We start from the raw sequence: 16784 nt of genomic DNA, 5'->3' as shown, positions 1-16784 counted from the left end.
TGTAGAATGGGACAATAAACATGTCCTCTACAGTGAATCTGTGAAATGATTATCTGTGATGTGCTTAAACACAGTGGCACAAGAGGAACAGTCATAAAGTCAGCGAACCGGTTTAGTGATGTGAAATTTGCTTACATGAGCCACCAAAAACTACTGGTCGTAACAGACTAAATGGGGCTACAACAGCAAAACCACTGAGTGTATTTAATTTAGCAAGTATGTATTTTACTGCTTATGAACTTGAGTTGATATTTGTAAAAGAAGAATTGTGTCAGTGCGTCTTTCAAAAGCTTCAGAGTCACTTTAATGTGACAATATTTAAAAATGTTTGTTTGGTCTACAGTGCCAGATTAGCTGCTTTGATGCCCCTGAACAATGAACTTAATAAATCCAAAGCTGGTTTGACGCTTCTTTGTGAGACGTATATCTGGGGTCACACAAAGGTCTATCTCAGACATCTCTTTGATGTGCTTTGAGAAGCATACCTGCATACTGAGGAAGCACTCTGTAAGGCTTGAGCTGATCAGCCTGATTTCTCTCCAACTCTCCTACAGACCTCAAAGAGCAGTGCCAGGCCTCAGCGATCTCACACAGTCAGAAAATCTGCGCATTATACAGCCAGTATCAAATTTCCCCGAAAACTTCCAGATGTATTTGTGTTGTTGGTTTCTCACTGCAAGTGTGTGTTATCATTGTGGAGTGTGTGGTTGAATATGAAGGGTCAAGTCCTTGAGTTTGGAAAGAGAACAAAGAGCATCGAAATCTAACCTTCAAATAAAAAAATACTGCTTTTTAAAATTTTACAAAGCACAAAAATAAAAAGCTGCTGTTAAATAGATTTTTGTCAATGTCAGCTACTGCGGCTACAGAAATCTGATTCTGTTTCCAGAAAAAGAGATGTAGTCCTTTTATCTGAGGTGGTGGGGACATCATGAAACTACAGATGAAAAATAAGGAGACTATTTCATGATTTCATTCTAGTGTTGGGTGAGCCTCACCAGACTTTAAAGGGTCAGTTCACCCAAATCTCAAAGCATTTTCCCACTTTTCTCTAGTGATATCTAGCCATGTAATTTTGTTTTTTTCCCCTGGTGGTAAGAAAGCCACCTTTGATATTTCTGCTTATTGAATTTTATTTGTGCTGCTCACAGCATTGAAAAACTATATTTGAAAAACCCAACAACAATGTGTCTTTTCCAAAAGACTATCCATTTCACAATTGATAATCCACAAAACACACGAAAAAATTGTTAAAAACTGGAACCAGGGAGGTCAGTTTCAGCATATTTACTTATATATAAAAACGGAAGTCGAAAATGGAAATTCGCCTCCTCTGCCCAAATCAAACCGGAATGCCAAAAAATCGGGGGTCTGTCCCCAGAGGCTGTATCGCCGTCTGCCGGAAGTCAGATGCTGAATACAGCCGATGGGTTCCGAGAATGACCGGTAACTAAGTGATTAATTTTCAGTAAAAAAAAGCAGAAGGACTTGAACAAGAGGTCTTTCCTTTTAGTCCTGCGCTCTACTAAACAAAGCACCATAGATTTAGAGGTGGTGAAATTTTAACGTTTTGTGCTGTAAATGCCTTTTATCTAATCTTCTGTTGGCTTTGCAGAAACACAGCCGGCTAGCCACGTTATCATGCTGAAACATAGTGCCCACTGTCCACCCTCTGGTCTCCTCTGGTTAGCCTATGCCGCACTGCACACCACACTTGTCAGGTGGGAGATAGCTCTCAGTGCTGCTCATTCGCAATTGCTGCTGTACATGCCTTGCTGCAAAACATGGTGCCCATCCTCCAGTTTCCCCGCAGAAGGCCCTAGTGGGTAAGCGGCTTCATTTTGATCCACAAAAGGCTTTAGTATGTTTATTACCGCTTACAGTGGTAGTTAACAACGCAAAAGGGGGTTTGCGGTTCAAAATTGAGCCGCTTATTCAGTGGAGTGATCTGAGGAAAGACCAGAGGGTGGGCACAATGTTTCCACACCAGTGCTGTTGGGTCGGGATGGCGTTACTACTAGCAATCACCAAATAAGTGGCGCTGCTAGCTACTCTTTTAGCTACTCTACCAAACCAGGGTGCTGTGCAGTGCAGTAAACGGAGGATTGGCAAAATTAACCTATAGACCAAGGGATGGCAATGCATGCAGCTCTTTAGCCCCTCGCCAGTGGCTCCGTGTGGCTTTGACAAAAAATTATATGGAGATTAATAAAGTTAAAGTATGAAATTATCCTAAATAGGCCACTGCAGAGTAGCCACCTTGTAGTAAAACATAACAATGAATGCTCATTTAGATCTATTAGTACTGTTTATAACATATAATTAAGACTTAACAGGCTGTGTTAGTTACATCACAAGGCTCAAATATGTTTTGCTGCTCCAGACAGATTTTTTATTTATCTTTTATTTAATTCTCTTTTGATTGTCACCAAAGGTTGCCAACCTCTGCTAAAGACCAACATGTGTAACTGGTTGAAAATATTCTCAGTCAGTTAAAAGCTGACATCCATATTTGGAACGACTTTCTACCCCTGGAAGAAAAATATAAAATATATTTCATTAAATTTGGATGAACCAACCTTCTAACAGCAATCTAAAATACTTCACAGGAAAAACGTGTGCACAGCATTACAAACGACCACTAAAATGAGAAAAATTATTCTCATGTCCTCGACTCAATGGGCAGTCCAAACCCCCTCAGCTCCTCTAACATGTTGCCCATTACACCCCCAGTCAGAGGTGACTGAGAGGGCCGGGTAGCTGTGGAATAACTCAAACAGTGGGTGCTGAGGTTTCAAAGTTGTCACATGCATGGATATTAAGATATAAAACATGTCTTTATGCTCTAGTTGAGGATTTCATGGTTGCTGGTGGTATGCGGAGGAAGATGATTGCTTCCAGACACCAGCGGGAGAGAGTGAGTGAGAGGGGAGGTGGACACCCTCAGAGAGTAGGGAGTGGTAAGAGTCTTGTGGAGGGAGGAGGACATGGGTCTTCATGGACCTTTTGGGATTTAACAGTTACTTGGAAAGGAGGAGGGATATGGTTGATTTTCAAACAGGGGATGAAACAACTTGAAAAAGTCTCAGTATTTTTGAAAAAAAAAAAAGTGATCAGGAAATATTGCTCAGCCAAGGGGCTGCTGATACGATGTGGTGAAAGCATATTCACACACGATACACACCTTAGAGCAGCTAAAACTAATAGTTTTTATTTCACGAGTGGATCCTATGATTGTATGTGAAAGGGGTCACTCATAGTAATGAATCACAAACATTTATCACCCTCTGCAGTGTAGTGTTGTGTCTTTTTTTACCCATTATTTTAGTTTTCCAGCAAGTAACTCGATTGTTTTGGTTCACTCTTTGTCTCATTTAGCAATATGAAGTTGATAATACATCAGTGCTCGGTTCTCAGATGTTTCTCAAGCCTCTGAGCAACTTATTGGGACAACTTCTTGAAATTGGTCCAGTATTGAGCGAGAACACTGCAGTGGAACCACTCAGGGCACTGTACTGTCAGTGTATGTCCACTAAAAGTCATTGTTTTTGCCACTCACAGGCTCAAGTTGTTATTCTAAGAGTCTGACAACATTATGGAAAAGATCTCTACAGATACAGACCCTTTGTTAAATAGTAAGATCCTTTTTGTTTGAACCAAAAACAGCCCCAATATCATCATTGCTAAAGCCACCAGACTCCATTTAAATAAACAGTAATTTTATCACTGTGACACACACTTCATTCAAAGCTGACAGAACGAAACGAAACTCACATAAACCATCTTGGTTTGTCTTTCCACTGTTCTAATAATCACCGACTACTGGTCGAAATAAACCTTTAATTCAAGTTAGATGTTAAAAGTGAGAGGATGGACAGACATCAGAGAAGTAGCAGGATAAAACAGTTTTTGGAGCTAAAATATTTTCACATCTAACTGGGTGAATTAAAAGTTTATTTGACCAAACAAGAGCTGGTGATTGTTGAAACAGTGGAAAGATGAACCAAGGCAGTTTTTGAGAGTTTTGTATTGTTTGTATCTGTTAGTATTGTTTCCTTCGACTTTGAATGAAGTGTGTTTTCTTATGACAAAAAAAAAAGCCATTTTGGGGCTGTTCCTAGGTAAACAATTGGATCTCACTCTTTAACAAATAGTTTTAGCTCTGTAGGGATCCTTTCTATAATGTTGTCAAACATTTAGAATTTAGAATAACCGTCTGAGCCTGTCAGTGGCAAAAACAAGCACTTTTAGTGGATGTGCAGTAGGGCTGCAACGATTAGTCAACTAATCGATGACTAATCGACTATTAAATTAATCGGTGACTATTTTAGTAGTCGACTAATCGTTTTGAGTCATTTTTCATAGAAAAGTACAGTTAAAGTACCTCAAAAAACTCTTATTGCAGCTTCTTACGTTCAAATATTGGTAGCTTTACACACTCTCCCATGACGGTGAACTAAAACCCTTTGGCGTGAGTACAAAACAAGACATTAGATGACATAATTTTGGGGTTTGGGAGAGACAGACTGACATTTTTCAACATTTTAAGACATTTTTCGATAAAATGATTAGTAGCCTAATCGAAGACATAATCGACAGATTAGTCGACAATTAAAATAATCGTTAGTTGCAGCCCCAATGTGCATTGGAGGTACATTTGCCCAAAGTGGTGACATTGCAGCGTGTTTCGTGGCTTCTGGCTGTAGTGCTCTCGCTCAATACTGGACCAGTTTCAAAAATTTGTTCCCATTGGTCACTTAGACACAAAAACATGAAACATCCAGGTTGAAAAAATCAAAAGATACCATTTAAGGGGCAACTGCTGGAAGCTCTTTGTATTTATTGTGTATTTTTGAACTAACAATATGCTTGTTTATCAATGGAATCTGACAGATAGTGACAAGCCATTGCTCCTTCCATTCTACTCTATGTCTTAAATAAATTCAGTTTTGAATATTTTCCTCCCTGTGGGATCTCAACGTGACTTTCAGCCAAAACTGTGTTGCAGCTACATGCATTTCCTCTTGGTAGCAACTATAGCGGCTTTGTGGTCGGCTCCACAATGACTGTGACCTCACCCCCCTGGTGTCTTCTCTATGCGTGGCCTTTACCCTGCCAGTGTCTGGGTGCGCTAGTGTACAATGGTACAGAAACCTGCTGTGCTTCAGGACGTGTGTCATTCTTAACATCCCGCTTTCATCTGTATGGGAGGCCACGCTCGGCTGCAGCTGCAGCTCTGGATCTCCATGTTTACTGCGTTTCATTAAGATAGCGTGTTTTGAGCAGCAAAGACATTCTTAATAAGATTTAGTGTATGGAGTGTGATTTACATGAACAAGCTTTTGTGCGTCACGTAACACACAATGCTCTTGAATGACGCTGGTCAGTGTGTGGTCTGACGAAAAGCTTCAAAAGAAAAACTCGGCGTAAAGCTCTACTGTAGATTACACAACTATTTCAACACTTTGAATCTTTCAAACCCGACTAATCTTAATGTCAAGTGCACCACATAAACAGTTTTACAAATCCAGCCTGTGGTGTTTAGCTCACACTTATGGAAATGACACATTACTCTTGACCAAGAATAAACTGAGTGGTGATTGGTGTGTACAGTGTCCTACATCTGCAACCTCTGGGAAACCTTCTGCTGTGTTTGTGTTTCAGCTGCTAGCAACAGTTATGCTCCCTGAGAGAGAGCCTGGGCTATTTTGTGAGCCGGAGGAGATGGCGAGAAGAGCAAACATACCTCCCTCCACCTGTTGGCCTTCCAAGTGGGGCATCCCCGCGCCCGACAGGCCTTCTGTGTCCGAGGCCGAGGCAGATGACTGCAGTGTTCCTCCTCTATTTTGGTTTGGTTCTGATAAACACAGGCTATCTCCCGCTGCTTGGTCCCCCGACCACAACTCACTGAACACTGGAGAGGGAAGAGAGAAGGGGGATGGGTGTTGGGTGTTGGGTGTTGGGTGGAGAATAAGACAAAAGAAGGGCATGTTAGCTGAAAAAGATCATAGCTTTCAATCTTTACTGATAGTGGTCATAATCATGGATACAAAAAGGTATAACAAAATGTAATATTTAAATGCTGTGAGAACCAGGGATAAAATTTGCCTCTCGAGAATGGAGACAAAAAGGAGCCACTGAATTAAACATTGGTGAATTACAGAATGCTTTTCTCAGATCATTTAAACCTCAACTCATGAGCACTCAGTGCACCCGACAGCTTCCTTGTTGCATTTCATGGCCAAGTGAACACACTGCAAACAAATCTAACTAAACAACTTAAATGGATTTCACCAAAAGCTTTTGTCAAACACTCACACGCTGATGGAACGCGGCCAACTATTTAACCTGTAAACACAGGAATTACTTTTAGAGCTGCTGTGAACGGCAGAGGCCGAGGCAACAGGAAGAACAGACGCAAAGCGAAACATGGATGCATGGCGAGACAATCATCTGGTACGAATAAGGTACTCAGAAGTACTTCAGGAGAGCTCGGAAAACGACGACGGAGAAGAAAGAGGAAAAAAAACACGATGAATAAAAACCAGACACCCTGATGACAGCTCTGAAACAGGCCTGAGATTATAGATGAAAATATTCTAGAGTCCTCAGTCCCCATGAGGCCAGACAGCAATTAGGGTGCCCGCTATTTCTGCTTGACGAGTGAGCGCCCCCATACAAAGCCACTCCAAAAATGGCGGCTGGAATTGAATACACAAGACGAGGAGAGTTGCATTTTGTCTTAGCATATTTTCCAGTCCAGATAATAAACATAATATTGCATTGTCCCCTAATTATGATCTCAGAATGTTGCATAACACCAAACACACACATTTTTTTCCTGTGTGCTCATAGTACCAATCATATGACAGATGATGGACCATGGAAACCTAAATATCTTCTAGGATTTTGTCATTTCTTTCTCCAGTTTCTAGAAGGTACAAGCCATTTTTTATTTAAAAAGAATACTTCTGATCAAGGTTTGAGTTTCTATTTGAACCCTTCAAACAAAGCCAGCTCCAGCCTTTTCTTCTTAAGTGTGGTGCGGGCTGTGGTTGACACTGCACACACACGCATCATACGCATTGTAATTACCATGGCATTTTAAACACAGGGCTGGCTCAGCTGACGGAGAACATCAAAGCAGAGGCCGGAGCTGAGTGACTAGTCCTGAGCATGGCAGATTCACATACCCGCTGTGCACACTCACTCAAAAATGATAACAGAACTCCCTCTACCTCAGACAAGAGCAGAGACAGGCAAACATATGGGAGGTGAGGAGGGAGAGGGGGGTGAGGCGGAGGGCAAGCCCCTCCTTACGGCTGTAAAAGCAGGAGGAAAAAAAAAGAGACAGGAAAAAAAAAAGGGAGGAAGAAAGGAAATCGCAGCCATACGGGCTGCGCTCCCCCAGCTGAACTGTATCTGCATTTCAACGGTGGGAGAAAAGACGCTATACGGCGAGGTGCTCCTCCCTCCGCCCTGCCAACCTCATCTGTCAGCCATTAGTTAATCAGGGCTGGTAACACAGAGCACAGAGAGCTGGCACAGCTCGTGGGACCAGAGGACAGCTTCACCTCTGAGAGCAAGAAGAGGGCAAGGACTCAGGGACCTCTGCTTCACCAATCTACAGCTGGGCTGCTTCACTCACCAGCACCCACTCAGGTAAGACTATTCCACTTATCACTTACTTTCAGCCACTACAAGTGTGACAAGTTGCCATCTAGTTGCTTGAAAAATAATGGTGCATGTATTTGGAAATGTAAAATGGATGGTTTGAATGTCCTTTAAAAGCTGGTTCCTTATTATTATTACTGCTTGGTAATCTGATAGCATGTGGTGCCTTGTACTGATGTAATGTGACTTTATCTGAACTTCAATATGTCATATTCAGCTTAAACAGATTATGCGGGTGCTCTGGTGTTACTCAAATGTGTTGCTGAGGTGTGAGACCAGGTGTTTTGAATATATGGAAAGATTCTCACTTTAATGTGAGGAGAGGAGACGAGCGACTCCTTGAGCAAAAACACATAAATCAATGGGTCACATGGGAAATGAAACACTCTTGAGACAGATTTGCCCGCCCACATTGTCCCAGCAATTAATTTCACATGATGAGGCAGGTTAAATCTACTATAATCCGGTGAGGTCCATCTTGCGGATTACTATAAAATGGGATGACTCAACTGCTTTTGTGAAACAAGTTTCCTCCGAGCAGAGCAGAACTTCTGCACAGAGACACATAATTGATATTTAAAGCCATCCATAATGAACAGGCAGCTCTAAATTATTCTACTTAGTGGCTCCAAAGCGGCTTCCTTGATTTCACAGCTCTGGAACAAATCACATAATTGAGTGCGAAACCAGCCCCAGCTAATTCATGACTTTTCTACGTGCTATAAAACCATAAAACAGCCTTTGGAGTTTCGATGTCTGACTTGGATTCAGTCAACAGAATGTGATTTCACACAGGCAGATTTCTTCTAACAGGATAACCAGACTGATATTAGATACTTTTTGTGAGCATTATTGTCTTTGTCTAGGACTGGCAGGCGTCAACCTCGACATGACCCCACCCACTGCTTCACTGTGAACAGGTAAGCCAATAGGACACATGGAAACTGTTAGGCATCCAAGAGAAACTCCACTAGAGTTTAAATATCTGTCACTAAGCCAATATGGCCATCAGAGCAGCTAACACTGTACAGTACCTCACACAGAGAAGGCAAACTCCACAAAACCAACAAAGATCAGAACTGCTTTGTGTGTACATGTGCATTTATTTGATCACTGATCGCTACAGCCTGCTGCAGTGCATGAAAACATTTATTACTGTGAGAACTATAATTATGCTACAAAGGTTTTTTTTTGCTTGGTGATGAAAGCAGAATCGAGGGTTTTGAAAAAAATGGTTTATGTCGGGGCTTCGAACTCAAAAAGAGCCTTGTAAAGATCATAATGTGAGTTCTGCCAGACGTCAGGTTGTAATAAATGTGATGTGATAAATGCCAGATCAGTTGTAAAGATACCTGTATTTAACATTATTGTTTGACATGCTGTTTTTTCACCTTGCTTCTTAACCACTCTGATAATGTCCTGCGAAATAATTAAATTATGAACAGGACTACAGTCAGGTTAGAAATAGACCGTGCACGCTGAGACGAAATAGCGCATTATGAAGTGTAAAGGTTGTTAAAAGCCAATTTAGACCACAAATGAGTCTTTTTTTGTGATGTTTCCTATATTTAGTGATTCTAAGTGAGACCATATCTTAAAATGTGAGAGCCAAGGTTGAATTCCAATCACATTGCAGCACGCTCGCAATGCAAAAGGATGGTAATACCAAGCATATGGTAACTGTAGTTACATAGACTCTTCAAAGGAGCTCAGTGTTGACCCGGAGCAAGAACAAACTTGCAAGTGCAGACTGTGAAGGGAGTGTAGAATTATACCCTGGGCTGTTGTCAAGGCTGTGAGATACAGAAAGAAAAGATAACTGCTCTTTATAGTCGACCATGCAAAATCTTAATTTATCTGCACACCGAAATCAGGCAGGGAGCAAGTAGTAATAGTTGGGAACTGTATGCACTTTAAGATAGTGTCATGTCTTTTATTAAAGCTTAATCACCATGTTCTCTGGTGCATAGATTAAACTGCAAATCTGAGAAAGAGGGAGACAAGAGGAGATAAAAGGTTCACAGAACATTCAGGCTGCTTCTCTGTTCATGGTCTTGTTTTGCAGGGAGGTTTCAAAGACAGAAGTCAAAACAACACATGTTGTCAACATGGGAACAGCTGGTAAGAGCGGCGTCATGGGGCAGAGGAATGTCAAGAGTCATAGATCTTTTATCCATCAGGCCAAAATAGCTACCCGGACTTGTTTGAAACCACGCATGGGAGCAGTGTGAAATTTATACATCCAACTCACCTCACACTAACCTTTACTAACTTTATCCATGACCAATCTTACAACATGCTTTGAACTATAGAAACCAGATAATGAATTTAAAAAAGTACATGCAAATATATCCACGAGCAAAATACAGATATCCTTTGCTGACAGAACAGTCCAGTGCAGTGATGGATTTCAGCTGTGACAAGTTGATTTTGCCGTATTATTCATCGCAGGATGGGACTGATTGTGTGATGTGGAAATAATTTCCTGCCTCTGTCAATGCAGTTCCTGACAGACACTCAACTGCAGGAGCTGCAGCGTACTTCTGATTGGCGAAAACTAAACAGTATATTCTGCGCTCCATGCCAAGTATGACTTTGCCATCTTTTAAGAGTTAAATAAACAACCGGTTGAGTAGGCATATACAGTTTCTCCAACACAGTTTCCATTTTAAGTCAACACCACTCAGAAAAGATACACCAAGAAACCATAAGTCAAAACTAAATGACAAAACAGACGTGTTTTTCCGTCTGACTAAACATTCCACTGAGAGCTTTTTCCATTACCGTGTTATACTGAAACATGCAGCGCTGCTCGAATCAGTGTTCTGCTGCAGATGGGAACGAGGGATAACTTTAGAAAAGTTACTACAAAGACAGAACTTGAAATAACAACAGACCAGCCGTAAGGTTATAAAATAGCGACCTTTGGCACAGAACGTTCAAGTCTGAGTCCCTCTTCCTGCTAAATGTTGCACAGCTGCTTTTCTAATCTGTCATAGCAGCCAGCTTGCCACAGCTTGCATACAGGGAAGTCTGGAAAAACTCCAAACGGGATGATCCTGACCTTGCATTACAAGGACAAGAAAGATAAAATATAGAGCAAGTGATACAAGAGAAGAAGAAGAAGAAGAAGAAGAAGAAGAAGAAGAAGAAGATTTTTTTACATTGTGTTTTCATAGTTTAAAAAAAAAAAAAAGGAAATGGATGGAAATCAACACCTGGTATGTGTGTCTTATTACCACATATCCAATAGCAGAACACTAATTACAATTTTCCTTTTATGGCAGCATTATAGAGGCAACAGGGAGCTTTTTGGTACTTAAATCCAAATTGCAGTATTTACCAAAACTGCTGTTGCTTTTTATACGTTACCACCCAAACCCCTTTGTCCACTGTGCTTCTTTGAAGTAGTGCTAAACCTGTGCCTGATCTCAGCCAAGTCCATGGTCCTTGATGTCAGACAAAGGCCTCCATCAGAGGAAAAATCCACCCAAAAATAAACAAATAAATAAATAAAAGCAGTTATTCCTGACATATCCTGCCAACCCAGTCGTTAGAAAAAATGCTGGCATATACGTTTCTACAAACTACAGATACATTTTGCACGTTGTCATGTAGCAGATACGTTGAAACTTTACATTTCAACAACACTGTGGTTCACATGTGGTTAGGGTTAGGCACAAAAACTCTTGGTTATGGGTGGCACAATGGGGGGCACAATCTCGGCAGGAAACCAAGCAAGGGATCGCTACAAAACATCCACGCTTGGTGCCTAAAAATCTGCCGGAAACAGCAATGACTGGCTAAATCACAGCTGGTTTTGTTGTTTTTTTGGTCTTGAACAGTGGTCTGCAGCTTGGCAGCCATCTTGCTTAGGTGTAGCACCATTCACCATGTTCCCCTGATGATAAAATCAGCATGTAGATTACATCTCTTCATACATACAAATGTAAAGTATTTGTGGTTTGCAGAAATGTAAAATGCCAAAACTGTATTCTGGCGACTGGGCTGACGCTGCCTGGTCAATACACGTCAAGCTCAGCTACAAAGGATCTTCATCTGTCTACAACATCAAAAACAAACATCAGGTTTTGGCTTCAGCCTGTCAGACTAAACAAGGAGGGCCTTCTGTAGACTCAACGGTTTCCAACGATGGTAAACTCTCAAAACAAGAGTTGGTAAGTAACAAAAGATAGAGGCATTGGTAATGTTCATTGTTGGGGTTGATATTAAGCTATACAAAGAATAAGAGAATAAAAAACACACACCTCATGGAATTATAGCACTTTGAACATTAAACTATTTTGTTATCATTGGTTTTTGTTTGCATGTCACTTATTTGCACTATTTTTCAGTGTCTCATAAACAAAACAATTAACCAAAAATAACTGGCCGATTAATTCACAATGACTAAATCCTTCAGTGCAGCCTTAGAAATAATTTGTGCACAAATACTCAAGGGTGGATTTTTCCTTTGCATGTTGGTGTCTTTTACTATTAAGTGGAAATTACTTCGATGAATGGTGCATCAGGCACTGACTGACATACTGGAATTTCCTCACATTTGTGGACCAGTGGCCTTGCTAACATAGAACCATTAGAAACAGACCCGACAGGGAGCTAACTCACAAGGAAAGTGCAGCACACACAAACTTAAATAGTACGAAACAAGTACAGCTAAGTCTCTGACCCTCTACAGTGCAGCTAAACATCACACAGTCTTGTATGTTGGAGTTGAAATGGAGGGCTATTAGCTCCTTGTTACCTAAAGTGGGCTTGAACACCTAATCTATCACTGCCTCTCCCTTAAGAGGGCGGAAAAAGCTCAAACTCCATTTCACTCCATCAACTTGATACCATCGACAGGCCCAAACAGGACCAGGCCCCAGCAAGTCTGACGCGGTAGCCACATGTGAGAAGAATACACATTTAAGTGGAGTCTAAGAAGCGACTCCTAGAGGCTTAAGAACACTTTATAATACCTGACCGACGAGTTGAGGAAAAGCAGGCGTTCTACCTGTGTCAAAGTGAGGCCATGTTCCCTATTATTCGATGAGCCTGGGCTACACCGACCTAAATGCTTCCAGACTTTCACGCCCTGTCTCCTCTCATTCCATCTCACTGCATCTGCTCCTAACTCAGATCACCCACAAAATAACATCTACCCTCACTAGATGGGCTGCTCTCTTAATTTCTTCCAATGCCCTGCTCAAACGCACTGTGGTTCCGAGTCAACTCTGATTCCTTCAGATACGGTTTTGCTCCTACAGGCATTAATATCACCATTTAACTGCTCTCTAAGCTACAATAAATAGTGAGGATGTTTATGCAGGTGCTGGCAAACAAAATCTATGTTACGGTGGGTAATATGTTAACTTTATGTTATCCGACTGCTTGACCTACACAAGCCTTCCATTCCTAATGCGAAAGCCATGCTGTGATCCAAATATTTTGAATCTTCAGATAACATCTCGCAGCATCTGGTTTTCTGCCTCCCAAGTCTTAGTGGTTTGCCAGAATCTGCAGGCCATAGTGCTTGACTTTTAACCAGCAAATCATCAACTGAACTATTTTGCTTTCTCTCTAAAGGCCGAATTGAAACATTATCTCCCGACTCAGATTTAAATTAAAGCCATGACAAGAAGAAGGGGGGACCTTCCAGCCACCGCCTCGATCGCTCACACTTGACTGGCATATAGGCAGCATCAGGAAACACAAGCCCCAATGATGTCACGACCGTCTGACCTCAGGGTGACAGGTTTGGAGGGTGTTCTTGCCCACTGCCGCCCAGGCCAAATTCAAGTATGTCAACGTTGTGCATGTGGGTTTCATTTGAAGCAGCATGATTAGTTCACAGACGCTCAACTGCGACCCCCCCTTCCTCCACCATGGGAAACCCACTTTCGACAGGAAACGGTATGTTTTTGTTAGCAACAAACAGGCATAAATTACAAAAATGGAGCCTCGGTTGCCAATTCATCACACACAGCCTTATTGTTACTGCTCACACACGTTTGACATCGACATTGCTTTTAAGGTAATTACTATTAGTTAATGATATTTGCATTCCTGATCGTTTATGTTGAACTGTGTCTGCAATCATGAATTTGTGCAATAAATGTGATAATTGCTTTGTGTCTTTTCTTCTTTATATATGACAAATGTGTTTTGATGATTTGGAAAATGAACGCAGCTTTGACGACTATCAATCAAGAACATAAATGATTAAACATCCAGGGAGAAAAATGGAGGCGGATTACTTTGGGGAAACAAACTAAAGCAAAGATTTAATTACATTCAAATTGTACTGCTGTTCTGTTAGTGAATGTCAACGAATAAATTACTCTTGTTGGTCAAATGTTTATGAAGGAGTAATGCACATTTGTGAATATTGTCAAGATGGTAGCATACCATCATTAATAAAACCATTACCTCTTAACAAGGTTTATTTCCAGGATTTTAGCCTACATCTGGAACACGAGAGGAAATTAAACGACTTGTCAAAAATGTCTTACAAGTAATGATATCTGTAGCGTAATAAATACGTGAACTAATTTCCCAAGAGGTGATTAAGCAGTATGAATAATGAGGATTCTTTCTCATGTTTTCATGTGTAAGATACATTTAAGAATACATGTATATATTGACGAGCTGCTGCTGCAAACTGATGTGACTGATACTGCTGGTGCAAGTTTTTTTATTTAGCATAGGCCTGCTACGGACAGAAGAGGCCACTGCACAAGGTAAGACGCACTCGGAAGCCATGGGAGATATTTTGACAATGTTACATAATACAAGAACCCCCGGACTACTTTATCCTCCTATGGCCTCTGGAAGAGCATTCCCCACACGTTTGCCATTTCACTAAGACAACGTTTAATTTTTGGTTCCATAAAAAGATTAAAATGTTTAAAAAACTGTATGAATGCTTGCTGTAATATCTGATAGAGGGGTTGGTGTATAAAGGTAATTTGATAGCCAATGTTTGCCTCTAATTTAAGTCATTTAGTTTAATTACGTGTATGCTTCACTACATAGAGCTATGTTAAAACTCTGCTGGTTAATTAAAGGTTTGCATTTGTATATTCTTGTAATATGATCTGTATTGAGTGGTTTGAAGTCTATGGTAAAGTATTTACTTGAGTTACTACCGTATTTGAATACACTGCCTGATATATTCTCACACAGGTACTTTTAAAAGCTATTTTAATGTGTGTTTTCCTTCAACGAGTGACCTCAGGACAATACCAAATACATAATTCAATAAGCAGCTTTCTGTAAATACTAGCTTTCCAGGGGCTTTCTCTTGGATCTCCTCAGCTAAACAACCCTTGCCAGCATGCATTAATACCAATTATTGTTGTAGTAAAAGTAATACTTTGTCGGTCTCCTGCCAAATGCGTTACAGAGAGCTCCATTAATGCAATGGTAAACAGATGTGCCACCCAGCGCCAAAGTTTGATTTGGACCATATATGTTTTCTCCAGGGAGATTACAAAATAAAATGTGAAAACGCATAAAAGGAAAAGGCCTGCAGGGTTTTTACACAACGTTATGCAGAGGTATGTGAAGTGCTCCAGATACTATAGACGCAGATTTTAAGTATGCCCCCCAAAGACTGAATTATTATAAGGATTACTGAAAAAGGCTGCTATGAAGTCAATTGAGGGTCAAATACCAAAATACCACATAATGACCCACAAGTCAAGTTCTTGCTATGAGCTGTTTACAGTACCTCACCTACACACTATACACTGCATAAACTGTACTATGCATGCACCACAGCATATCACTGTACTATGAAACTACTGTGTGTAAAAGAACTGCTTTCCCCTCTTAAAGCAATAAACTATAATCTAAATGTTACTTTTCTGCAGTGAACTGTGTCTTATTTTGTTTTCCCATCCTGTACTGCTGCTCCCCAGAGAGACATCAGCAGGATTTATATGTGTTCATAACCTAGCATATGTCGAGCTCTTCCTGTCGAGTACAAAGCAATTTGCTCAAACTGTTAAAGGTACAGTCCTGTATTTTGTTTGCCGGCAAAATATCGCATTGAGAAACAACACAAATGTCACAGTTATGTTTCTTTAATAATCTTTACAATGGGAGAAAGCTAATTCAACATGTTTATGTATTTATGCACGTGAATGAAATAAATAGCAAAAAAAAAAAAAAAGAACAACAACCAACCAAAATATGCAAAAATAAAATAGAGTTGTCCCATTGAGTTTGGCAACTTTGCACCATAGGGTTAGAACAATTGAAGGAGTGGGTGTGAAACTGCCATGGCTGAGGAGTCTTGGTTGTAGTGGAAGTCTTGGTTGAGAATGACACACACACACACACACACACACAGCGAGAAAAGCAAAGGAACAAAGAAGGAGACTGCATACATCCTGACTGAGAGGATGCCGACATAAATACAGACCCAACTGCAACACTTCACCTGAACTATGTGTCACGATAGTTTCACGTTGCCTTAACCAAAACATAATTCACACGTCACAGTTTAAAACTGCTCGCAGAAGCCTGAATCTGCAAAGCTGCACCACCACTGCAAAGTGTCAGAGTGCCTGACTCAGAGTTAAACACAGACTGTACATGGCAAAAATACTGTAACTCCTGCTTTGAGTGAGCTGCACATTTGCTGGGATAAGTAATAAGTTGTCACAGAACTTTTAAACTCTGACCTTAAGGTGTAACTTGATGCCTGGCTGAACAGCAGTATGCCATTGCTTAATTGCACCTACAATCACATCTATCAGTGATGTCAAGGTGCACTGACACACCCTGGAGTACACCTCTACATCACTGCAGCAAGGCAGGGGTTAAAGGGATAGTTTGGGTTTTCTCAAGTGAGGCTGTATGGGGTCAATAGTCAGTGTATTACATGCAGTAGATGTCTGTAGGTGTGGCCCCAGATTGGAAAAGCATTAGGAGAGATGACACGGAAGCTGGACAATGTACTGCTGTGGAGGGGGCAGCAACAAAACATATTTTAGCCACTTAAAGATGTCCCACCTAAAAAAAAGTATACGCTATACCACCAAACCCCATTGACAAAAACAGTCATTTTGGCTTGTTGTATACAGCAGCTGCTGGTTTAC

The 16784-nt window shown here is 40.9% G+C and overlaps 1 protein-coding gene and 1 long non-coding RNA gene across 5 annotated transcripts in view; one reads left to right on the top strand and one right to left on the bottom strand.

Annotated features, from left to right (window-relative positions):
• The window catches only part of LOC117262077 (A disintegrin and metalloproteinase with thrombospondin motifs 20), a 111549-nt gene that overhangs the window by 14481 nt on the left and 80284 nt on the right, over nt 1-16784 (bottom strand). For all 3 annotated transcript variants that reach the window (XM_033634744.2, XM_078167751.1, XM_078167752.1), the window contains one exon: nt 5747-5914. In XM_033634744.2, the coding sequence (XP_033490635.2) occupies nt 5747-5914 (168 nt within the window). The remainder of the gene's footprint in view (nt 1-5746; nt 5915-16784) is intronic.
• LOC117262078 (uncharacterized) lies at nt 7096-15540 on the top strand. 2 transcript variants are annotated; one of them, XR_004502094.2, is made up of 3 exons: nt 7117-7662; nt 8541-8594; nt 9740-15540. It is a non-coding gene; the product is annotated as an uncharacterized LOC117262078 (long non-coding RNA). The 2 variants fall into 2 exon arrangements; XR_013491591.1 differs by having other exon boundaries at nt 7096-7662; nt 8541-15540.

This window comes from Epinephelus lanceolatus, chromosome 5, assembly GCF_041903045.1.
Source record: "Epinephelus lanceolatus isolate andai-2023 chromosome 5, ASM4190304v1, whole genome shotgun sequence".
Lineage (NCBI taxonomy): Eukaryota > Metazoa > Chordata > Actinopteri > Perciformes > Serranidae > Epinephelus > Epinephelus lanceolatus.
This window is presented reverse-complemented; position numbering and strand designations above follow the sequence as displayed.